This window comes from Carassius carassius, chromosome 45 (genome assembly GCF_963082965.1).
Source record: "Carassius carassius chromosome 45, fCarCar2.1, whole genome shotgun sequence".
Lineage (NCBI taxonomy): Eukaryota > Metazoa > Chordata > Actinopteri > Cypriniformes > Cyprinidae > Carassius > Carassius carassius.
In genome coordinates this window covers 24,574,686-24,592,321 of record NC_081799.1, presented here as the reverse complement: position 1 = coordinate 24,592,321, position 17,636 = coordinate 24,574,686, and the positions used below count along the sequence as shown (strand labels likewise).

At 35.5% G+C, this 17,636-nt stretch overlaps 2 protein-coding genes across 4 annotated transcripts in view; one reads left to right on the top strand and one right to left on the bottom strand.

Annotated features, from left to right (window-relative positions):
* Nucleotides 1-17,636, bottom strand: part of LOC132127146 (mesoderm induction early response protein 3-like) — a 164,435-nt gene that overhangs the window by 41,809 nt on the left and 104,990 nt on the right. The gene's annotated exons all lie outside the window — the stretch shown is intronic.
* Nucleotides 1-17,636, top strand: part of LOC132127119 (myosin-IIIb-like) — a 42,589-nt gene that overhangs the window by 1,309 nt on the left and 23,644 nt on the right. For all 3 annotated transcript variants that reach the window (XM_059538758.1, XM_059538756.1, XM_059538757.1), the window contains exons 5-9: nt 2,448-2,550; nt 10,262-10,364; nt 10,510-10,666; nt 13,603-13,705; nt 15,439-15,564. In XM_059538758.1, the coding sequence (XP_059394741.1) occupies nt 2,448-2,550; nt 10,262-10,364; nt 10,510-10,666; nt 13,603-13,705; nt 15,439-15,564 (592 nt within the window). The remainder of the gene's footprint in view (nt 1-2,447; nt 2,551-10,261; nt 10,365-10,509; nt 10,667-13,602; nt 13,706-15,438; nt 15,565-17,636) is intronic.

Below are 17,636 nucleotides of genomic sequence, written 5' to 3'. Positions count from 1 at the left end.
CGTATCTTTACAGAAAACGTATGCTATTACACGCCAAACGCGGGGCATCGCGTCTCTAGACCCGTGCGAGGACGCGTCTGATCCATAGTCTGATCGCATCTTAACATTGACTTATATATATATATATGTATGTATGTGTGTTTATATAAATGTTTATCTTGTATTGTTTATTTCTCAAAAAAGTTGCAAGACATAAAATGAGAATTACCAATTTATTCTCCTAAATAAAAAAATAAACAAGGTAATTGTGAATTTTTATATAAAAAAAAAATTTCTCGCAGCTGTTTTGTGTCTCACAATTACGACTTTTCATTGCGATATTATGAGGTGATCCTAATTTTTTTTACATTTCTTTCTCACAATTGGAAGCTTTCTTCTCAGGGTTTATGCTTTTATCCTTTGAGTTTTAGTTCTCAGTTCTCTGAGTTGTTTTTTTTTCTGTCAGAATTGCGAGAAAAAAAATCGGAATTGTGAAAGTTCCTATTTTGTACTTTTTTTTTTTTTTTTTATGTATTCCTTGGCGAAAGCAAGCTTTCATAGTTGTGTAAACTTGGTTTTTAATCCCTAATCTGAGATCAAGGCTTTAGCCTAAACCAGGACTAACCCATAGTTCAATTAGGGCATTTAAATAATATTTATAAACATGAACTACTGGTGTACATTTTTAAGACAAAACAAAGGCACTGACGTGTTTTAAGATCAGTCAGTGCTAGTTTCTTTCAGTTAAAACAGCTCAGATTTACACTTTAGTCTAGGACTAGGCTTAACCCTTGTCTGTGAAACCGAGGGCAAATTTTGAGACTTAGCTGAGAGTTAATCATATTGGTCTGTTTAAGTATATATCTCTTCAAACAGTCATGCAAGCATTCTGAGTTTGTATTGATAAACTATCCGTGTCTGTTTCAGTCTAACTGTAAAGTTTCCTTTAGTTCCTGGATTCCTACATAACGTAATAGTGTGGTTGATAGCTGTACTCTTTGCGGTATCATATTTAAGGTTTTTCCTCCATGCGTCCTTCCGCTGAGACTCTGCACTTCTGCTTTACCATAAGAAAGGTCGGCCTTAATGTATTTTTCAGATATGGAGCCTCACTGTGAATTTCTCAGACCTGTTCTGTGCATTGATAGGGATGGAGCAGTGCGAAACACCATCTAAAGACAAAAAGTTGGTTTTGCTTTAACAGTCACTGGGCAACATACTCTCTCTGATCATCTAAACCATCAATAGAGCTCAATGATCACCCTTAGAAACCATACAGCCATCTGTGAATGAGAGCAGTACCAGTGCAGGGAGGCTGATAATCACCCAGACAACTGGGACAGAATGCTTTTAATGTGTACAATGACAAGGCAAGACAACACAACCATTAACATATGTATGCCTGTGTCATCAATCATTATTATGTTTGATGTTGTTGTAGCCCCCAAGACGATATAAACTGACTTTGAAATCAGATCAAAATTCATGCACCTTTTTGTGAAAAATATTGATTAGTTCTAGACTTTGGAGCTCTTAAAAGCTGCCAAGATCATTTTTGGATCATATTGTAAGCAATTTTGTATTATAAAATAAGAATAATCAATATTATATTATTAATATTTTGCATAGGAATGGATATTGAAAACAAAGCCTATTTTTTTTTTACATCGAATTGTGTTGCTATTTTCATTATTTCAAGACAATTAAGTAAACTAAACGTGACTTTAAATATACAAAAAACTAATTAAATTATTTTTTTAATTTGTTTCATTTAGTTTTATCTTGATTTACTAAAATAAAAATAAAATGAAAAGTAATAAAACATTATATAGATGTATTTAAAAAATGAAAACGAATAATGTAATACAAAATTACTAAAACTGTAACCAAGTTCGAATGAAAATGAAAAAAAACCTACAATTTAAAGTTAAACAATAATAATTGAAAAACCAATAAAAAAAAAAGAAAAAAAAAAAGAAAACTAAAGCTGGAGGATAAAATGAAAATAGAAAATATAACAAAATGAATACAAATTTGCAAAAAATAATAACTGTTGCAAATGGAAAATATAAAAATAATTTACTTAAAATATAAATTTATATATATATATATATATATATATATATATATATATATATATATATATATATATATATATATATATATATATAATATTATATGCACTCAGTATTCGTTTAATTATGTTACTAAATTTTGCACTTTTACTTTATACCAATTAAATAATAAAAATAAAAGATTAAATATCCGTGTACTGTTCTTAATAGACATGAAAAAAAAGTCCAGATATAGTCTTTTGATTCTGGTGTTAAATATGACCTGGGCCTTTTTTTGGTTCTCTTGAATCTTGACTCACCCTAGTTTAACTTCTGTGGCCCTGTCCCGTGACACTAGCGTTTATTTCACCACAACACTAACAGTCTGATATTTTGTATCCATTTGTCCTGCAGTGGTGAGAGCGGCGCGGGTAAAACGGAGAGCACCAAACTGCTGCTGAGACACATCATGGAGCTGTGCAAGGCCAACTCACAGCTGGAGCAGCAGATCCTGCAGGTACGGCCCGCCAGATGCGTCTGCATTTGAATACAGCCACCAGGTTTGCACAGATTAGGACTGCATTGAAACATGATTTAGCAGCTGCATTCTAGTGGTCGGGTGTTTGATTTGCATACAGGAAATTGAAACTGCTCCTCACCCTCATGTGTGTGTGTGTTAAAGTCACATGTGTGGTTTTCTGAGATATGCAAATGGTGTATATGGGGTGTGTTTAATTTGTTTGTTGTTATGTGTTTTTGGGAATGGCTTAAAGAGCCCATAAAGTCAAACTTGGACTTTTGTGGCTTTTAGTCCGTGTCTATTAGTGTTGAGGTCTTAAAAAGTCTGAACTTGCCCTTACACAAATTACAGCCTTAAAAAGGTCTTAAATTTGAGCAAAAAGTCTTAAATTCATAGTTATTGCATTAAATGTTGCATGCACTGCAAAAAAGTGAACATCTTCCTTAGAATTTTGGTTCTTCTTTCTAATACAAAGGTCTAAACATCCTTAAATCGAGATACATTTACTTACATTTTCTGAGATATGAAGTCTTGTTTTCTGAGAAATTGCACAAAATTATGTGAGTTTATGGATAAAACAAGAACAACAAATGTCAATAGGGAATGAAAGCTTGTTTTTCCTTTGAATTATGTTATATTTGCATATATTTGGTCTTGTTTTAATCATAAACTCACTTTATTTTGACAGTTTTCTCAGAAAATTTCTTTTCTTTTTTTTTGAGGTTTAATAACATTTGCACTGTTAAACAGGACAATACTGACAATACCTTCATCAGAAGGTACAGTGAAAGGGTATTTATAAGGTTTTACCACTCCTTCATAAAACCTAAAGAAACCCTGCATCTTCATGCTAGTGTAAACCTTAAAGATTTAGAAAATATATGCATGCAAAACCTTTTTCTTCTAGTAAAATCCCTAACAAAATTGATTACTCGTCTTGCAGTTATCCAATCAACTGCGTTTTAGAATGAGAACGCCCACTTATTATAATAATAATAATTTTGTTAATAATTAAGTTTTTTGCATTTACATTTAGTCATTTAGAAGACACTTTTATCCAAAGAGACTTACAAATGAGGACAATGGAAGCAATCAAAATCAGCAAAAGAGCAATGAAATGCAAGTTGTCCAGCACCGTGCCGGATTTCCAGCATGCAGAGTTTGGAAAAAAAATTATCCTAGATAAAAAAAATAACAATAAACTTGATATGTTTGTTCATATTATGTATAGGCATATTACATTATGTATTTTGAAGGTGTTGTTCAATACAATCATGTCATTTCTTGGTTTTGATATTTATTTGAGCAAATTATGATTGCCTCATCATTAGTTTATATTTAAATAGTCATACTAAAGCCTGTTTTTCACTTAGATCTGTTACTAAAAAATATCAGATTACTTGATTACCAAAAGAATAATTAGTTACAGCCCTAGATTAGTTAAAATATTTCTAAATACAATTGCATTGTTTTACTTTTTGTAATTAAAAGGCAAATATTGTCACTGAAAATTTAATTAAAATAGTATTGAAATATTGTCACGTTCTAGTGAACTAAGTATCTGTATTTTGTCTCTTCTCATGAGATAAGTGGATTGTCACACCCCTAGTGTCGATGATAGTAGTGATATAGCTCATAATTTTCCAAGTGTATGACACAGCTTTCATTATTCAGGTCAACCATATATTCATAAAAAAGAAAATCAGTTTCATTAAAGAAAGCAATAACTTTGTCATAGTATCCTTTCAAATGTTCAAGTTGCCGCAGTTATTGCGAGAAAAACTCTGCCCCCGGAAAAAAAATCAGGCTCATGAATTTTTTATTTTTTTTGCTTTAACCCCTGTGCAAGACTGTTAGCTTAACACCGTACACATACCAAGGGATAAAAAAACTATATAATAAATAAAAAGAAACCCGATAGAATTGAAAAATGGAGCAAGCTAGTGTTAGAGTCCTTTTTGCTTTTGTTAATTGTATAATAAATAAAAGGAAAATAATACAAAAAAATAGAGAAGCTAGTGTTAGTTTTTTTCCCTCTGTCTTTAATACATCCCTCTTAAACTTGGTATAAAAATACTCAAGCGGTGTCTGAAAATATGTGGGTGTGACAGCAATATTTTTGAGCATCTGTCTGTAATTTGAGGTCCCTGGTTGGTTTGAGGAACAGATGTGCATGGTAGAAGCTATTTCTGCTTGTTACTTCCTGGTTGGGTGTAGTGTTATGATTTGATAGCAGTTGGCATCGTATTATCTTCCACTATCTGACCCGCTCAGATCTGTAATCATAGCTGCTAACCAATACCATAAAACATTTTCCCATGTTGTTATGTTCACGCTAAAAGTCATCATCATGTCTGCCACTGCATCAATGTAAACTTCACAAAACACCCAGTGCACACGTCACGTGTTTCAGCAGCAGCTTTGCATATTTTAATGTCGATTGCACAAAAGTCAAAAAAAGAGATACACAAGGTATTAACTAAATAAGTTTCCTGTGTTGCTTGAGATCATTGGAACTGACATTATTGTAAGATGCACTTTTTGGCAATGAAAAGTCCAGTTTTTGGCACGTCACCACTTCTGATGAAATGAGAAAGTTGGTAAAGTTGTAAATGACAATGCATTTTTGAGCGAGCTCACTTCTGAAAGCCGCTGATGGTTGGTTATTTTGAAAAGCAATATTTATTGACATCTGATTGGTTGTTCTTACTACTTACTGTAATTGCTGCAGTTTTACTTCTGCTGCTGTAGGTTCGCTGTTTGTTTTCAGAAGGTTTTTAATAAAGTATCTTTTTTTTCACCTGGAGTGTTTAGTTTCATATGCAATTTAACAGTAGATCGACTTTGCATATGTTTACAAAGATCTACTTTTATAAACAAATTAGTGCTTTGATTGTGGGAAGGTTAAGCTGCGCAGTTTTTCTCAAATGTGAATAGAGACATTAACAAAATGTTTATATTAATGTTCTATAAATGTTGAATTCTAACATTCTAGAATAAAGCAATGAGGCCCAAGAAGCTGTGGTTTACAGTGAATTTATAACAACAGGCGTTATAAATTTACTGTAAACCACAGCTGCACGGGGCTTATTGCTTTTATAAAACGGTTATTGCTATATACATAGTAAGATTCCAAAAAATAAAACGGAGCAAATAAAATGTAATATTAATAAAAACCGTATTCTTCCACCAAACGTGGAAGTCGTGGCCTAATGGTTACAGAGTCGGACTCCCAATCGAAAGGTTGTGAGTTCGAGTCCTGGGCCGGCAGGAATTGTGGGTGGGGGGAGTGCATGTACAGTTCTCTCTCCACCTTCAATACCACGACTTAGGTGACCTTGAGCAAGGCATCAAACCCCCAACTGCTTCCCGGGCGCCGCAGCATAAATGGCTGCCCACTGCTCCGGGTGTGTGCTCACAGTGTGTGTGTGTGTTCACTGCTCTGTGTGTGTGCATTTCGGATGGGTTAAATGCAGAGCACAAATTCTGAGTATGGGTCACCATACTTGGCTGAATGTCACTTCACTTTCACTTTCACTTTCAAACAATGTAGTTCCTCAGAAACAGTTTTGGTTCCAACAAATGGTTGCCAAGCAACACACAAACGTAAATAAAGATGTATGTTTGTAGAGTAATTTACAACAGATTCAAACGTGGCTCAACCAATCAGAATCAAGGACCGGAACTCTCAAATTTTAAGTTAAAACCTTTCGTCTTTAGGCTTTCACATTTGCATTATTTGAACATTTATAACTATTTTGGGAACTATTGAAGGTTTTTTCATATTGTTAGTGCTCCGAACATTGAGATCATTGTGACGTTCAAAAAAAAAAAATATTTGCACAACATTGGAAAAATGTTTTAGTGGTTGATCAATATATTGCCATTACTGATATTTGACGTAGAATTTTTCTGTTTAGCCGATAAGCTTTGTGAGTGGGACTTTTATTTTGACAACTTTCAGTAAACACACATTTAATTGAATTTCTAATAAACATTTAATCTTACAATCTTCTACTAAAGTATACATCTGTTTATTAGATGTATTGTTTTTCTGATGAAGTTTCATGACATGTTTATACTTATGCTAAAACATAAGGGTGTTCCATTTAACATTTTACGTTTGAGCACTTCTTAAAGGTGAAGCATGTCTTTTCTGCATCACTACTCCCTGCAAATGTAACAAAAACTTGTTTTTAAACCGGTTTTCCCGAACACTTCATCTGTCAGACATCAGTCAGACAAATACATAGTCCCACTTCAAACTCTCATCTGTCAGTTAAGCCAAGATGTTGACATGTCCAAAGTGTTTCCAAACCTTTACAAAACTGTATGAACATTTTCTCACAACTGGAGCAAAGGTTGCCAACTTCATTTGCAAATGGGGTCATGCAATGCTAATGCAATGCTTTAGAGAGTCAAGGTCACTTCCTAAACTTCTCAGATATCTCTCTGAACTCCCCCAGACATCTGAGAATCTAGGAAGTGACCATAACTCTCTAAAGCATTGCTTAAGCCAGACCGCTTCACCCACTGGTGTGACTCAGGGAAATCTTGCTGTTATATTACCCAATCAGGACGTGATACTTTGACTCCCATTTGCGAATGAAGTTGAATCAACCTTTGCTCCATGTGACTTCTTTCTTTTTTTTTTTTTAACTTCCGTATAACACATTTCAACATCCTGTTCCTACGATGTGTGATTTGCTTTAAACTGTGAGACTGTTATCTTGAAGAAAGCCTTCTGCTGTCACACTGTTCAGTATGTTTGCATAGAGAAGTGAGCACCTTCGTTCTTTCCCTCTCAAGTGGAATAACTGGTTTTAGGATCCCTCAAACAAAGACGAGATTCAGCAGTCCAGATTCCTTGTTTCTTTTTGCTCTCTTGCTTGTTGGTTCAAAGCCAAAATTGTCAATATAGTCCCAGAGGAGAGTCTTATTGTTCAGAGGCTGCTCTTTCTAGCTCTGTAACTGGTCATTAATTAATCAAATGGCATTTATAAAAACGGTCTAAATGGGCAATACAATTAACAAAACGAGTCAATGGTTGACATTCTGCTATAAATCTACAAGTTATTATAGTAGACTGAGCACAGTTTAAAAGATTGTTCTTCAGCAATTCCTCTCTAACAACAATTCATGGCATATTATTCACCTTATATTTATTTCCGATGAGCCAAAAGTCAGCATTCATGATGATCCTTATAAATATTTAGTTATTTATTTTGCAAATGTTAATTAATGTGTGTTTTATATTTAAAATCAGATTAAGTCAGATGTAAAAATAAATGTTTACAATATTGGGACAGTAATGACAAAAATGCTTTGTATCCAATTACTTCCGGTTTGCGAACGAATCACCAAATCGAACTGAATCGGTTTAAACGGTTCGCATCTCTAATACGCATTAATCCACAAATGACTTAAGCTGTTAACTTTTTTAATGTGGCTGACACTCCCTCTGAGTTCAAACAAACCAATATCCCGGAGTAATGCATGCACTCAAACAGTACACTGACTGAACTGCTGTGAAGAGAGAACTGAAGATGAACGCCGAGCCAGATAACGAACAAAAGATTGATTCCCGAGTCAAGAACCGGTTGAATCGGTTTTCGGATCACCAGTAGTGATGGGAAGTTCGGTTCTTTTCCGCAAACCGATTCTTTCGGACATTTCGTTCAATAAACCGGTTGAAGAAAACAATTCACCGGTTCTTTTGCGCTCGACGTAATGGCATCATTGGCGAAGATTGCCCTTGATTCAAGCCTTCGATTTACCCACGCTCATAAAATTAGCACAGAATCAGTTCAGAATCAATCACCAAAAGAATCAGTTAGGTTCAGACGCTCTGTGTGTCTTTTTGCTTCGCGCTGAATCACACATGCGCAGTATCATCAGCTCCTCGGTTCTCGAATCGGATGCGTCCGACAGAAACGGTTCTTGACTCGAGAACGAGTCATTATCTGGCTCAGCTCGGTGTTCATCTTCAGTTCTCTCTTCACAGCAGTTCAGTCAGTGTACTGAGTAAATGAATTACTCCGGGATATTGGTTTGTTTGAACTCAGAGGGAGTGTCAGCTACATTAAAAAAGTTAACAGCTTAAGTCATTTGTGGATTAATGCGTATTGGAGACGCGAACGGTTTCAAACGATTCAGTTCGATTTGGTGAACTGGTTCAAGAAGATCCGGTTACATCGAATAATTCGTTCGCGAACTGGATATCACTACACTGCTGTGTTTTGAACTCTCTCACAACAGACACGGAAGAGAAGACAATGCTGAATAAAGTCACAGTTTTTGCTATTTTTGCATTTTCGATGCTTCAAAATATTCTAACTGACCCTCCGATGTCACATGGACTACTTTTGATGATTTTTTTATTACCTTTCTGGACATGGACAGTATACCATACTTACGTTTTCAATGGAGGGGCAGAAAGCTCTCGGACAATTGTAAAATATCTTAAACTGTGTTCCGAAGATGAGGTCTCACGGGTTTGGAACGACATAAGGGTGAATTATTAATGACATAATTTTCGGTGAACTAACCCTTTAACATCTGAAGAACCTTTCTGTTTTCTTTTTTTGAGAAAAGAATGTTCTTCAGATTATAAAAAGGTTAGAAAGAGATGGTTTCTTTAAAGAATCTTTGACTGAACGGTTCCAAAATGGAACCAAAAATGGCTCTTCTATGCCATCGCTTAAAATAACCTTTTGAAGCATCTTAATATTTAAGAGCGTCTAAGACAAAACTACAGAATGTCACATTTTATTATTAGCGGTTGCTGGTTTTCCCAAATAAAAAGTACTGCACTTTTAGAGTTCATTTCACTATTGATGTGAGCATAAATATACAGTTGAACTTAAGGCAGATGTAAAAGATTAAAGTCTGATGAGTCTTGGTCTTATCCCTTTTGAAATGCTTTCCTCCAACTTTAATTGTTGCTTGTTTTGGGGAGTTTCTGTATTTAGTCTCCTCTTTAGCTGGTGAAATTAATGTTAAATCCGATTAAATCTGGAGATTGATTTGGACAATCTAAGACTTTCAATTTCTTTCCCCTGATAAAGTGGTTGACTGATCTAGCAGGGTGTTTAGGGTAATTGTTGGTTTGTGTGTGTTTTTCTCGAATACAAGACTCAAAATGCAGAACTTATGGATAATGCACTAATATGACACATTCCCTGCTTTTAATATCTGAAGAATTAATGCAACAGGACACTTAGAAAGACCTGTGAGTCAACTGTTTTAATACTTATGCTCACATCAGATAGTGGGATGAACTCTAAAACTGTTGATCATCTTAGCTGGTAAAACATCTCTGTGTTGAATGACCCAATAATAAAATGTGACATTCTGTAGTTTTGTCTCATATTAGTTTTTTTAATCATATTTGCAGATTACTTGACTACAATGCAAGCAGAGCAAGTTTGTCTTTACTGTCCCAATACTTATGGAGGCACTTTTTTACATATCTATAATAGCTATATCTGTATATATATGTATTTATATGTGTGTGAAATTAAATAATGAAGTTTAATAAGAAAACAAATGATAGTGAACAAACTGATGTTGTGACCAAAGCACATCACAGTTATCTCAACCAGATTTGTATTGCATTCTGGGATGCTGTTTAAAAGCAAAGCTTTAAGAAAAGTTAAAAACGTTAAGATTCTGCTTAACATGATTGCGTCTGGTTGTGTCTGAATAGGTGAATCCACTTCTCGAGGCCTTTGGAAATGCTCAGACGGTCATGAATGACAACAGCAGTCGCTTCGGGAAATACATCCAGCTTCGCTTCCAGAACTCTTCAGGTTTGTTTACCACAGACAATAAAGATAACGCTCTTCCCACTGACCATAATGGATCATATAAGTCTAACTGGGTGTGTTTCTAGACCAATAAATCAATTCAGTATTCTCTGATTGAACTTTAACCTCAGTTTCTGTGTTTTTGTAGTCAAAGGGGCCAAAATCAACGAGTACCTCCTGGAGAAATCCCGTGTGGTTCATCAGGACGAGGGAGAGCAGAACTTCCACATCTTCTACTTCATGTTAGCCGGCATCTCAACGGAGGATAAAGAGATATACGGCCTCCTGGATCCAACACACTACCGGTGAGTCATCAGTGATGTCATGAGCTTTTGAAACCAGATCAGCAACATTGTTCATGATGCAGGTCATAGATTAGCATCTCACCCATGCAGTTTATTGGAGGTGTGTCACACGACGGCTCCTACAGAACTATTTGTGGCACGGACGTCATGTTTCTTAGTACGGCATTCATTGTGTAAAAGGTCAATACAAAACATAGTCAGGTGAAGCAAAGATCTGATTGGTTGAGACGCATTCGAAAACACTCAAGGTTGTGTGTTACAGAGATTTTAACAAGTTCACAAGAGCACGCAAGGCTTGTTACATATTCTATTTAATAAAAATATTTAAACATTATTTTACAATTTTAGGCTACTATACAATTAAAGTAATTTAAATCTGTGTTAACCCTTTGTTTTGTTTTTTGTTTGTTTTTTACATTTTACGTACAACAACATACCTAATTAGTATTGGAAACTGTAATTTTAATTTCATACTATTAAATATTTTGGATCTTTCTATTTTCTATTTTCATCTTTATTTTAGAAAAACTTTAGTAACTTTTAGTTTTTTTCATCTTAGTAGTTTGTTTTTGTTTATATATATATTGAAGTCTGTTATTTTAATTTGTTTATATATAGTCTTTATAATTTGAATTGATTACATTTAAGTGGAACTAAATTAAAATAGGCAATATAAATATTGCCTTAGCAACTAGCTGAAATAAGTTTACTTCAGTAATTTCAAGAAACGAAAATGGTTTTATGGTTTTAACTTTAGTTTAGGGCTGTAGCTATCGAATATTTTAGTAATCGAGTATTCTACCAAAAATTCCATCGATTAATCGAGTAATCGGATAAAATGTGTTTTTGCTTTATTAAAGTGCAATATTAATTATGCAAGAGAAAATAAATCCATCTTGCAATGGACACATGCCACAACGTTCTCTTTACGTTTGCCAGCGCCCTCAAATCAAAACAGAGCTGACTCCTTGCAGTATGCGATCAGACTCAACGCTTGTGTCTCCTTCCGCTTTGTGGGTGACGTAAACGCGTTGTCACATTAAAAAAATCATTGCGAAAGAACCTGACGTGAGATTTAAAATAAATTAAAAGAGGCTTCGAGGCAGAGGAATTTGCCTCGATCATTTTTTGTAATCGAGTTACTCGAGGAATTTAGTTTCAGTTTTTGTTTTATTTAGCTATAATAATCCTAGTTCGAAATCAGATTGAACTCTCAAAGTCAAAGTCAAAGTCAAAGTCACCTTTATTTATATAGCACTTTAAACAAAATACATTGCGTCAAAGCAACTGAACAACATTCATTAGGAAAACAGTGTCAATAATGCAAAAATGATAGTTAAAGGCAGTTCATCATTGGATTCAGTGGTGTCATCTCTGTTCAGTTAAATAGTGTCTGTGCATTTGTTTGCAATCAAGTCAATGATATCGCTGTAGATGAAGTGTCCCCAACTAAGCAAGCCAGAGGCGACAGCGGCAAGGAACCGAAACTCCATCGGTGACAGAATGGAGAAAAAAACCTTGGGAGAAACCAGGCTCAGTTGGGGGGCCAGTTCTCCTCTGACCAGACGAAACCAGTAGTTCAATTCCAGGCTGCAGCAAAGTCAGATTGTGCAGAAGAATCATCTGTTTCCTGTGGTCTTGTCCTGGTGCTCCTCTGAGACAAGGTCTTTACAGGGGATCTGTATCTGGGGCTCTAGTTGTCCTGGTCTCCGCTGTCTTTCAGGGATGTAGAGGTCCTTTCTAGGTGCTGATCCAGCATCTGGTCTGGATACGTACTGGATCCGGGTGACTGCAGTGACCCTCTGATCTGGATACAGACTGGATCTGGTGGCCACGGTGACCTCGGAATAAGAGAGAAACAGACAAATATTAGCGTAGATGCCATTCTTCTAATGATGTAGCAAGTACATAGGGTGTTATGGGAAGTGTTTCCGGTTCCGGTTTACCATATCTAGAGCCCTAACATTCTTACTGTCCAAAATTTAAAAAAGTTTGGATGCGTGTCTCTAATTCTGAAATCTTCTCTGTCAGCCTAACTATTTCCCTGCATTTATCACATGTGAATCCCTCATCAGCAACAGAGATAGATAAACTGTACATGTGGCAAGAGGTGCAAGAAACAATGACAGGAGAAGCCATTACTCACCGTGCTTGATGAAAATTCTTACTGCGGTTGTTTGATGAACTTGTGAAAAACACTTTAAAAAGCAGAGAGTGACCGTAAGATAAAGATTCTAGAGAAAAAATAAAATAAAAACAGCAACAATGAGCTACGATTTGCTACAGAAAGGCCAACAGGAAGTAGAGAAAACACTGTCCAACGAATGACAACTCTATTGGTTTCTATGCAATTCACTAAAAATGAACACTGAATAAAGATACTAAAGAATCATGCAAAACCATAACACCTTTATTACAGTTTGTAAGAGATGAAAATATATAAAAATGAAAAATTATGAACTCATGCAGTTATATAGCATTAATCGTATTATATAGAATTAATAGTATTTAAAAATATATTTAATAGCTATTTGTATTTGTGGTAAAGAGTCTCTTTTTTTTTGTTTATGTCTGGTTTTCAAACCCCACTTGAGGGTAAAAAAAGGGTCTTCTGAATCCACTGCCAAGGAGAATATGTGGTTTCTTCATATTTTCACGGTGTAAAAAATCTTTTTTGGATCCCAGTTACACTATTGTACTGAGTCTTTAATTTCAAATAGACGTCCTGTTTGATGTATTTGATATTTATATCTTTGACAAGCTATAGTAGTTTTTTTTCCTGCTTTTTTTTACCTGTTTAACTCATTACACAACTGTAGTCACCAAATATTGTCTTTTGTCTTTTCAAAGCACATTTGTTTGTGTATCAAAACTTTGCATATAAAACATATTCCTGGAAACCTAGCAGTAACCTTACATCTTTTTGCTCTTGTCAGTTGTTTGAATGGTAGGTTTGGGCAGGAAGACATGGTTCAGGCCTGGCGTGTGAAATATGCTGAAGTGTGTAACGCAATGGACATGGTGGGATTTGAGGAGCAGGTAAGAACAAAGCCTTCCTTGTTTGTGTCCTGTAGTTTGAAAAGCTTTTGTATGAAATTTGCTCATTAAACAAGATGCTACATTAAATGTTGGTGCGTCAAAAATCTTTTTCTTTTTTTTTACACCACAGTACCATAAAGTTAGAAAACCTAACAGCATTTGCAATGTATTTGTTCAGTTTTTGTTTAAAGACCAGGTTTTCCGCAGATCATAAATAACATTTGCCCCTTCCACAAATAAAGGCCTCTCTCAAACGCGTCGTTTTCTACAAAGCCCCTCCTTCTGACAAGCACAGTCTGCTCTGATTGGCCAGCTGACCCAGTGCGTTGTGATTGGCTAAACACCACAAGCACTCGTCGGAAATGTAGCGCCCCTTTCCATAATTGTGAGCTTCATCTTTCAAAATTAATGTAATGATAGTTAATAATGTCCTTAGTTTTACCATCAGTTCAAGCTTGAAAGGGGAACAGAATAGCGTGACAGACACAGTGATGAAGCTCGTATGTGTTTGCAGAACACAAGCCACGGACGGTTAAGACAGCTGACTCCACTGTGTGACCTTGTGTCTCTCTCTCTCTCACACACACACACACACACACACACACACAGAGAAACACACACAGGATACGCAAAACTCTACATTTGACAGTCAATAGCCAATACTTAAACTTATAACACAACATACTTCCAGCAGCTGATTCAGAAGCGCCAGACTGTCGTAGCAAAGTCAGAATGACCTCCTCTCTTAGGTTCACAAAACGCTCGTCCATAAAATGCATTGCTGTTCTGTTGTAGGTAATCTTAAAGATTCCTAAATACATCTACTTTTGGAAGAACAAATAAAGTGCTTTTGCTTTCTCCTCGATACACACACATCTCCCTGACATGACTGCTTCAATACTGTGTTACTGAAACCACTGCGCCTTTCTTTGCCTCAACATTTGGGCGGCATTACACAAATATTTCCACATAGTGATGTAGACATATGTGGTCGTGTTTAAACGAGGAGTTTTTGGAGGGCGTGGCAGAGTCTTAACTTTGGTAAAGAATATCTCTTTGTATTTGAGACTTTAGTCTTTGCAGCTTCAGGGATCTGATCTATGCATATGCATCTATGCTTATCGGTTTGTGCATAGATAACACTCCAAAAGAGCATCATATGACCCCTTTAAATTGGCATTAAAAATGGTGCATCCACTCTAAAACATTAATATTTGCCTTAGTATTTTTGATTTGTTTTCCAGTGCAAACATTTAAATCTCCTTAAGTCAAGATACGGTTACTGAAAATGCAAAATGAAGATATGAAGTCTTGTTTTCTGAGAAATCGATCAAAATGAAGCAAGTTTGTGCTTAAAAAGAAAACAAATATGGGGAATGAAAATTTATTTTCCCTTTGAATGAAGTAGATTTTTTTTTTTTTTTTTGCCTATTGGCAGATATTTGTTCTCGTTTTAATCAAAAGTTTCTTCATTCATTGATCAATTTATCATAAAACATGTTATTTTGCCTCTCTTTCTATATTCTTGTGGTTTTGGGCAGAGATATATATATATATATATATATATATATATATAAGAGATCCAAAACATGATGGAGATCTGAAACTTCGAAGCGTTTATAATACAAGACGTTGCTGTTCACAGCCCTTACAGACATATTGTATGCCTTTCCTTAAATGTTCTTTACTTGATCTTAAAGTTACCGCAGAAAACATTTACATCTCGTTTGTAGGAAAAGGTGGACATGATGACTATTTTAGCTGGCATTCTGTCTTTGGGGAACATCACCTTTGAGACAACGGACAGTGATGCTCTGAAGGTGTCTGAGGCATCACGCGGTTGGTTAAAAGCTACTGCGGTGAGTTTCCTGTTTGTTTCTAAAAGATGTTTGTGGTAGCACAACTGTCGCAATTCACAAGTCCACTTGACATGCAGCAGTGCATGCGACAGCTCTTAACCATTGTGAAAAGTTTTTGTAACACCAAGCTTTAAGATGTGTGAAAGAAAGAAAAAGTCAAATTTAGCAGAACTTGCGGTGTAAATATATATATGGTTAGCCTGTGTTTTTTATTAGCACTTACACTTATACATTTAGCACATACTTTTATCCAAAGCGATTTCAGGCTATACATTTTTTGCCAGTATGTGTGTTCCCTGGGAATTGAACCCACAACCTTTTGCGCTCCTAACGAAATGCTCTATCACTGAGTCACAGGAACATGAGCATAATGTGTTGGTCATTTACACGTGAGCACCTCATTATCCACCGGTGCTTTTAGCATCTCAGTGTAGCTCAATTCATTTAGTGGTTTATAACATGCTTTTGGGAATGCAACGCACCAATCCTAAACTTGTAATGAAAAGTGCTTATAAACCGGCTGTTGCCTGCCAGAACTTTTAATTTAGGACACCTGTAAATATTAGCACTGCTCTGCTATAGAGTAAACATTTATTTTATTATATTTATTTTACAGTGAAATGTTATGATAGTAATATTTATTTTTGTTGAATATTTTTTTGTAATAAAAACAACATTTATATTTTAAATTAAATATTACAATATTAATATTATGTTGTATATAAAAAGATAATTAGTATAATTGTTGTTATTAAAATGTATTATGCATTTATTTTACTATGAAATATTACAACAGTAATTGTTTTTGTTGAATATTTGTATTAATAACAATAATAACATGTATAATGTTATTTGTAATAACAATGACAATAATAATAATATTATTATTAATAATAAGAAGAAATTGTGAAGCTCCACCTCCATGTAGTGCTGCTAGATTTGCCCTTTATAGTGTGAACTAATGGAGTGGGCATGGACACAAACAATAAAAGCGTGTTCAAAGAGAAACTAACTGAAAGACGTAAACAAGACCTGTGATATTGGAGACACTGGTGTCGCGTCCAGCAGGGTGAGAAGTGTCGGTCATCAGGAGAAATCGACGCAAAGACTCAGTCCATCAGAGTCTAATACTGACAAACAAGTACTTGACCGTCATCAGAACAAGGATTCTCAACCTGATGTGGTCCTTCTACTATGTCACTGAAAGCACCCAAGACAAGAGGGACCTACACAATCTGGAACCAACAGAACCCAGATATACACCCAGTTATGGACCCGAACAAGGTGAACGCGCAGAGAAGAAACGAAACATTGAAGCAAAGAAATGGCTAGCAGACACTGAATTAGCACAGATCAAAGCTAGTGTCATCAAGTGCGTCCAACAGCAAATGCAAAAGCCAGAGAAAGCTAGTACTGTGGATGAAGAGCCAAGCGGGAGTTCCCTGGAGAAGAACCTGCTGGAGATCAACCACTCAACCCAAGTTGTTGCTCTCAAATCAGGTGATGAATTGGAGAGTCCAAGAAATGGAAACCAGGATCCAAATGAAGCTGCTTGAGTTAGAGAGCATCACCATCAAGGACAGGAGGAGACTCCAATGTGTGAGACGAAGCAAGGAGTGGATCAGAACATACAGATGGCGAACCAGACCCTGGTTAACATCGCAAGGGAATATCCTTTGAACATCACAAAGCTCAACATACTTGAGTATGCAACAGCTGCAGTCATTGCAGGCGAGATGAGGGATACTCCCAAGTAATACATCATCTAAAAGCTGAATAAATAATCTTTCCATTGACGTATGGTTTGTTAATAGGAGGACAATATTTGGCCGAGATGCAACTATTTGAAAATCTGGAATCTTGAGTGTGCAAACAAATCTAAATATTGAGAAAACCATCTTTAAAGTTGTTCAGATGAATTCTTAGCAATGCATATTACTAATCAAAAATTAAGTTTTGTTATATTTACAATAGGAAATTCACAAAATATCTTCATGGAACATGATCTTTACTTAATATCCTAATGATTTTTAGCATAAAAGAAAAATCGATAATTTTGACCCATACAATGT